The following is an 8395-nucleotide window of genomic DNA, read 5'->3' on the forward strand; positions in this document are numbered from 1 at the left end:
CTTTGCCGCTTCCGGTTTCATTTCCAAAATAAAAGTCTAGAGCTTGTTTTAGACATGCATTCAATGACGACGTTACACCACTAGATGGCGTATAAGGCTTGGCTTCAGCTAATGACCGTGTGAGAATGATAAAGACACAGAAGAGCCTTGTCTAAATAACCGCCTGAGCTGCAAATAGAAATACACATGATTTAACTAGGCCTATTCTATTATCTAAATATGCCATGCTGTTGTGTGTTCATTTAATTGCATAGTTTATTTGTATAGCCACGTGGGGCTAATGTGGTGGTGTGTAACCAAATGAATCACACTTTTCCAGTATTTGGAGCACGGACTGTAGGCCTTATATTAGTCATTATGACTGTTGTATTGTGAATTCTGCTCTGCTGTAGGTTGTTATAGCCTTTGCGTTGCACAACCCCTGTCACACAGAGCATACAGTTGAAGTCGGAAGTTTACATACACCTTAGCCAATACATTTAAACTCTTTTTTTCACAATTCCTGACATTTAGTCCTAGTAATAATTTCCGATCTTAGGTCAGTTAGGATCACCACTTTATTTTAAGAATGTGAAATGTCAGAATAATAGTAGAGGGAATGATTTATTTCTGCTTTTATTTCTTTCATCACATTCCCAGTGGGTCAATCTCTCGTCAACAACACAACTCCAGAGATATGTCCATGCTGTAGAGAGACACCTAGCGGACTGAAACTGCACTGTTGTAGGCATAATACAGCTAGTGATATATAGCTTACGCTGGCAAACKAATCCATGACATTAGTTACCTAAATGTGAAGTCAGCTGAGGAGTAATAGGCAATGGAGACTTTTTTTTTGAAAACGTCCCTGACTTCTGTTTTTGTTGTTGTTGTATATATTGTGTTATGCTGGTTCGCGTAGCACTCACTCTTCACAGGCCCGATGGTGTACCTTTCTGTTGTTGGTGAGATCAAACTGCCTTTTGTTCATGTTTTCCCGTAACTCCCGTACTGCAGAAGGAACCCCCGTAGGAGTATTCAGGGAGGGGTATTCAAAAGGCCAGACTACTGCTGGTTTTCTGTTGTACCTGATCATTAATTGCACCCACCTGGTGTTCCAGGTCTAAATCAGTCCCTGCATGAAAYAAATGCAGTAGAACTGACTTGGACMTTCAGGTTTGAATTAAAAGGTCTTACCGTCTGTAAAGGTTGCACTCGCCTTCCATAGAAACAAATTCTGCTCTGGGCCGCTAACTGACCTAGGCTACGCAGATTATAGCATCYGTAAACCATGTTGATGTCATTCCACCCTGAGATGGACGTCAAAACACTTCTCTCTATAGCGAGCAGGCCTGCACAGATTGTGTGTGTCTGTGTTCTGGAACGTACCCGTAATGTTGATCTGTACAGTGAACAGGACTCCTACTCCAACTGAGCCTCTGATTCACTTCTGTAATACGTCTCTGAACTTGTTGGAACGTACCCATTGAGCTGTATGTAGTGAATATAGAATAGCTAGTACTTTATTGTTCGTCTTGCTTAGGAAATTAGTCTTATGGTTCCTCCAGAACCGCAATTCAGTCTGGAGTCCTATTGGTTGATCTGTTGTACTAGACAGGACCAGGGAGAGACAGGAGGGCGTTGATCTGTTGTACTAGACAGACCTGGGAGAGGCAGGAGGTGGTTGATCTGTTGTACTAGACAGGACTGCAGAGACAGGAGGGTGGTTGATCTGTTGTATTTAGTCAGGACCTGGCAGAGACAGGAGGGTGGTTGATCTGGGAGAGGCAGGAGGTGGTTGATCTGTTGTACTAGACAGGACCTGGCAGAGACAGGAGGGAGGTTGATCTGTTGTACTAGACAGGACCTGGGGAGACAGGAGGATTGTTGACATGTTGTACTAGACAGGACCTGGGAGAGGCAGGAGGGTGGTTGATCTGTTGTACTAGACAGGACCTGGGAGAGACAGGAGGATGGTTGACATGTTGTACTAGACAGGACCTGGAGAGGCAGGAGGGTGTTGATCTGTTGTACTAGACAGGACCTGGAGAGTCAGGAGGGTGGTTGATCTGTTGTACTAGACAGGACCTGGGAGAGGCAGAGAGGTGGTTGGTCTGGGAGAGGCAGGAGGGTGGTTGACCTGTTGTACTAGACAGGACCTGGAGAGACAGGAGGGTGGTTGATCTGTTGTATTAGTCAGGACCTGGCAGAGACAGGAGGTGGTTGATCTGGAGAGGCAGGAGGGTGGTATCTGTTGTACTAGACAGGACCTGGGAGAGGCAGGAGGATGGTTGACCTGTTGTACTAGACAGGACCTGGGAGAGACAGGAGGGAGGTTGATCTGGGAGAGGCAGGAGGAGGTTGATCTGGAGAGGCAGGAGGGAGGTTGATCTGGGAGAGGCAGGAGGGAGGTGGATCTGGGAGAGGCAGGAGGGAGGTGGATCTGGGAGAGGCAGGAGGGAGGTGGATCTGGAGAGGCAGGAGGGAGGTGGATCTGGAGCAGGGGAGGAGGTTGATCTGGGAGAGGCAGGAGGGGGTGATCTGGAGAGGCAGGAGGGTGGTTGACCTGTTGTACTAGACAGGACCTGGGAGAGACAGGAGGGTGGTTGATCTGTTGTATTAGTCAGGACCTGGCAGAGACAGGAGGGTGGTTGATCTGGGAGAGGCAGGAGGGTGGTTGATCTGTTGTACTAGAACAGGACCTGGGAGAGGCAGGAGGATGGTTGACCTGTTGTACATACAGGACCTGGGGAGACAGGAGGGTGGTTGGTCTGGGAGAAGCAGGAGGGTGGTTGATCTGTTGTACTAGACAGGACCTGGGAGAGGCAGGAGGATGGTTGACCTGTTGTACTAGACAGGACCTGGGAGAGACAGGAGGAGGTTGATCTGGGAGAGGCAGGAGGGAGGTGATCTGGAGAGGCAGGAGGGAGGTGGATCTGGGAGAGGCAGGAGGAGGTGGATCTGGGAGAGCAGGAGGGAGGTGGATCTGGGAGAGGCAGGAGGAGTGGATCTGGGAGAGGCAGAGGGGAGGTTGATCTGGGAGAGGCAGGAGGGGGTGGATCTGGGAGAGCAGGAGGGAGTTGATCTGGGAGAGGCAGGAGGAGTTGATCTGGGAGAGGCAGGAGGAGGTTGATCTGGGAGAGGCAGGAGGGGGGGGATTGGGAGAGGCAGGAGGGAGTTGATCTGGGAGAGGCAGGAGGGAGGTTGATCTGGGAGAGGCAGGAGGAGGTTGATCTGGGAGAGCAGGAGGAGGTGGATCTGGGAGAGGCAGGAGGGAGGTTGATCTGGGAGAGGCAGGAGGGAGGTGGATCTGGGAGAGGCAGGAGGGAGGTGGATCTGGGAGAGGCAGGAGGGGGTGGATCTGGGAAGGCAGGAGGGAGGTTGATCTGGGAGAGGCAGGAGGAAATACTGCACCAAACAGTTAGTCAACTAAAACATCATCGGAAAAAACATCAAAATGAATGACAGATTTCTTGAGTTATTTTAGACTCTTTTGAGGAAGTGAATACTGGCTACGGCGTCTCAAGATGGACCAAAACAATACTAAGGGAGTATGCGAGGCACAGATGTTCACTTCACCTAGCTGAGTTCTGCTAGGATCAACCGAACCTAGTATGTTGACTCCTTAAGGGTGGGGTTACTGCAGGAGTACTGCAGCTTGAATGTAGTCTTAAAGCTGTTGTAGTACTGCAGCTTGAACGTAGTCTTAAAGCTGTTGAGTCCTGCAGCATGTACGTAGTCCTAAAGCTGTTGATAGTCCTGCAACATGTACGTAGTCCTAAAGCTGTTGTAGTCCTGCAGCTTGAACATAGTCCTAAAGCTGTGTAGTCCTGCAGCTTGAACGTAGTCCTAAGCTGTTGTAGTCCTGCAGCTTGTACGTAGTCCTAAAGCTGTTGTAGTCCTGCAGCATGTACGTATCTTAAAGCTGTTGTAGTACTGCAGCTGTACGTAGTCCTAAAGCTGTTGTAGTCCTGCAGCATGTACGTAGTCTTAAAGCTGTTGTAGTCCTGCAGCATGTACGTAGTCTTAAGCTGTTGTAGTCCTGCAGCATGTACGTAGTCTTAAAGCTGTTGTAGTCCTGCAGCATGTACGTAGTCCTAAAGCTGTTGTAGTCCTGCAGCATGCACGTAGTCTTAAAGCTGTTGTAGTCCTGCAGCTTGACGTAGTCCTAAAGCTGTTGTAGTCCTGCAGCATGTACGTAGCCTAAAGCTGTTGTAGTCATGCAGCATGTACGTAGTCCTAAAGCTGTTGTAGTCCTGCAGCTTGAACGTAGTCTAAAGCTGTTGTAGTCCTGCAACATGTACGTAGTCCTAAAGCTGTGTAGTCCTGCAGCTTGTACATAGTCCTAAAGCTTTTGTAGTCCTGCAGCTGTTACATAGTCCTAAAGCTGTTGTAGTCCTACAGCTTGTACGTAGTCCTAAAGCTGTTGTAGTCCTGCAGCATGTACGTAGTCCTAAAGGTGTTGTAGTCCTGCAGCATGTACGTAGTCCTAAAGCTGTTGTAGTCCTGCAGCATGTACGTAGTCCTAAAGCTGTTGTAGTCCTGCAGCATGCACGTAGTCTTAAAGCTGTTGTTAGTCCTGCAGCTTGAACGTAGTCCTAAAGCTGTTGTAGTCCTGCAGCATGTACGTAGTCCTTAAAGCTGTTGTAGTCCTGCAGCAATACGTAGTCCTAAAGCTGTTGTAGTCCTGCAGCATGTACGTAGTCCTAAAGCTGTTGTAGTCCTGCAGCTTGAACGTAGTCCTAAAGCTGTTGTAGTCCTGCAGCATGTACGTAGTCCTAAAGCTGTTGTAGTCCTGCAGCATGTACGTAGTCCTAAAGCTGTTGTAGTCCTGCAGCATGCACGTAGTCTTAAAGCTGTTGTAAGTCCTGCAGCTTGAACGTAGTCCTAAAGCTGTTGTAGTCCTGCAGCATGTACGTAGTCCTAAAGCTGTGAGTCCTGCAGCATGTACGTAGTCCTAAAGCTGTTGTAGTCCTGCAGCATGTACGTAGTCCTAAAGCTGTTGTAGTCCTGCAGCTTGAACGTAGTCCTAAAGCTGTTGTAGCCTGCAACAGTACGTAGTCCAAAGCTGTTGTAGTCCTGCAGCTGTACGTAGTCCTAAAGCTTTTGTAGTCCTGCAGCTTGTACATAGTCCTAAAGCTGGTAGTCCTACAGCTTGTACGTAGTCCTAAAGCTGTTGTAGTCCTGCAGCATGTACGTAGTCCTAAAGCTGTTGTAGCCCTACAGCATGTACGTAGTCCTAAAGCTGTTGTAGTCCTGCAGCATGCACGTAGTCCTAAAGCTGTTGTAGTCCTGCAGCATGTACGTAGTCCTAAAGCTGTTGTAGTCCTGCAGCATGTACGTAGTCCTAAAGCTGTTGTAGTCCTGCAGCTTGTACGTAGTCCTGAAGTTGTGTGTAGTCCTGCAGCTGTTGTGAGCCTCCCTGTCCACTGGGTTAGTGTTCAGAACATCCTGTCCACTGGGTTAGCTGTTCGGAACATCCTGTCCTCTGGGTTAGCTGTTCAGAACATCCTGTCCACTGGGTAGCTGTTCAGAACATCCTGTGGGTTTAAATGCAATCCGTTTCTGTTTGGCTTGTTGGTTTGGTTTGACTTGCTCAGAAAGCCCTCTCGTCTGTGGTTTGGTTTTACACAGACTTGCTCAGAAAGCCCTCTCGGTCTGTGGTTTGGTTTACACAGACTTGCTCAGAAAGCCCTCTCATCTGTGGTTTGCTTGCGCACTGTGTGGAGAGATGCGTGTCATAAATGACTCAACCTCCTGTGGTCCTGAACCCCACACCGTGCTTAGTCCGGGACACACGTTCACCCACCAACTGAGTTATTGGGATTGATTGAGAGACAGTCTCTTTCCTGTCATGAAGTTATGAGCTATCCCCATTGTTTGACCTTTAACCCTCATGCTTTTGATCTCTAACCTCATCAAGTGTTTGACTCTAACCCTCATTCATGCTTTTGAACTCTAACCCTCATCATGCTGTTTGACCTCTTAACCCTCATCATGCTGTTTTGACCTCTAACCTCACCATGCTGTTTGACCTCTAACCTCATCATGTTGTTTGACCTCTAACCCTCACCATGCTGTTTGACCTCTAACCCTATCATCTGCTGTTTACCTCTAACCCTCATCATGCTGTTTGACTCTAACCTCATCATTGCTGTTACACTTAACCCTCATCAAGCTGTTGACCTCTACCCTCATCATGCTGTTTGACTCTAACCTCATCATGCTGTTTGACCTCTAACCCTCATCACGATGTTTGACCTCTAACCTCATCACGCTGTTTGACCTCTAACCCTCATCATGCTGTTTGAACCTCTAACCCTCATCATGCTGTTTGACCTCTAACCTCATCATGTTGTTTGACCTCTAAACCTCATCATGTTGTTTGACCTCTAACCCTCATTCATGCTGTTTGACCTCTAACCCTCATCATGCTGTTTGACCTCTAACCCTCATCATGCTGTTTGACTCTAACCCTCATCATGCTGTTTGACCTCTAACCCTCATCAGCTGTTTGCTCTAACCCTCATCATGCTGTTTGACCTTAACCCTCATCATGCTGTTTGACCTCTACCCTCATCATGCTGTTTGACCTCTAACCCTCATCATGCTGTTTGACCTCTTAACCCTCATGGTGTTTATCTCATTTCCAGGAGCCTATCAAGTCGCGGGCCCCACAGCTCACCTGGAGTACAGGTTCTATAAGCAGCTGGGGAGTTCAGGGTGAGTGAATTATGATGATAGAAGGTTGTAAGAATATGGTGTTGAATCCTAGGGTCCAGCTGGGGAGTTCAGGTGAACAACAACACAGAATTATATTGATTCTCTGTAGTCATGAACACCAATATAATGGACGTTTATTATCAGGAAAACTGTTACATGTATCCTCAACTAACCTGTGACCCGCACATTGACTCTGTACCGTTAACACCCTGTATATAGCCTCCACATTGATCTGTACCGTAACACCCTGTTATATAGCCTCCACATTGACTCTGTACGGTACCCCCTGTATATAGCCTGCACATTGAATCGGTACCGTAATTACCCTGTATATAGCCTGCACATTGACTCGGTACCTGTAATACCTGTATATAGCCTTTGGTCCTATTTTACATCCCAAAAATGTCTTGATTCAGGATTCCACTTGTTCAACATGCATACAAACGAATCCAAAAAGTTACCAGTAAGTTTGTTCAAACAAGTCAAACGATGTTTCTAATAATCCTCAGGTACTCTAATATCTAAATAAACGATCAAATTTAAGACGGAGATGTAGTATGTTCAACAGGGAAGATAAATAACGAGAGCGGCACAACTCATTCACGAGCGCAACAAGACTACTTTTCTAATGAGAGACACCTTGGAAAAACTACAACTACTCGTTCATTTTTCAAAAAACAAGCCTGAAACCCTTTCTAAAGACTGTGTTGACATCTAGTGGAAGCCATAGGACTGCAATCTGGGAGGAAATTCTTTTGAATATCCCATAGCTAGCATTGAATGGGCTCAAATTTTTTTTTCCGGATGGATTCTCCTCGGGTTGTCCGGCCTGCCATATCAGTTCTGTTATACTCACAGACATTATTATAACAGTTTTGGAAACATTGCATATCCATAAACTATGCATATCCTAACTTCTGGGCCGGAGTAACAGGCAGTTTACTTTGGGCACGTCAGTCATCCGGGAATTCAGCGGATACTTGCCCTGCCTTACAAAGTACACTAGGGCAAGTCATTAACTAAAGAACAATTCTTCATTTACAATGCGGGTCTACGGGAAAGTGGGTTACTGCCTTGCTTCAGGGGCAGAACGACAGATTTTTTTACCTTGTCAGCTCGGAGATTCGATCCAGCAACCTTTCGGTTTTTCGCCCAATGCTCTAACCACCAGGACCTGTGCCAGGCCACGCCACATCTGTTGACTCATCCTGCTGTAATGCATAGAATTAACTGGCTTGTATGCGAAGCAGTAATTGTTTCGAAACATCTCCTGCCATGTCACCGGTGCGTCGTGAAACAGTGTTGTTTGAAGAAGGCATTGTCTGTGTAGTTTTTATGGCCTTTTCTCCCAGCATTGTCCCAGTCATATCCGCGGCAGCAGGAGGAATTAAATCCTCCACAATAGTATGGTGCTTGCCTGTCCTAGACACTCGGTTGCTCACCATATAAGACGCTTCTAGTCCCTTCGTATTAATGATATCTGTTGCTTTTATACATGTCTTACTACTCGAAAGTCTTAATTCTCACTCAAAAAACTCCTGTGGCTTATTTTTCAAATTGTCATGTTTCGTTTCTAAATCGCTGTGTGGCAGTTTCATCGAGTTGTGAGATAGTACTTTTGCACATATAACACACTGTGGCTGAGGAAAGGCACTACTCCCAATATAAGTGAACCCCAAATCAATGTAGTTCT

The 8395-nt window shown here is 46.9% G+C and overlaps 1 protein-coding gene across 1 annotated transcript in view; it reads left to right on the plus strand.

Annotated features, from left to right (window-relative positions):
* The window catches only part of LOC112072176 (casein kinase I), a gene marked incomplete at its 3' end in the record, with an annotated part of 43522 nt that extends 36820 nt beyond the window's left edge, over positions 1-6702 (plus strand). Inside the window, exon 3 of the mRNA XM_024139599.2 lies at positions 6633-6702. Within this exon, the coding sequence (XP_023995367.1) occupies positions 6633-6702 (70 nt within the window). The remainder of the gene's footprint in view (positions 1-6632) is intronic.
* Positions 6703-8395: the final 1693 nt, after the last annotated feature.

This window comes from Salvelinus sp. IW2-2015, unplaced genomic scaffold (assembly GCF_002910315.2).
Source record: "Salvelinus sp. IW2-2015 unplaced genomic scaffold, ASM291031v2 Un_scaffold1849, whole genome shotgun sequence".
Classification (NCBI taxonomy): Eukaryota; Metazoa; Chordata; class Actinopteri; order Salmoniformes; family Salmonidae; genus Salvelinus; species Salvelinus sp. IW2-2015.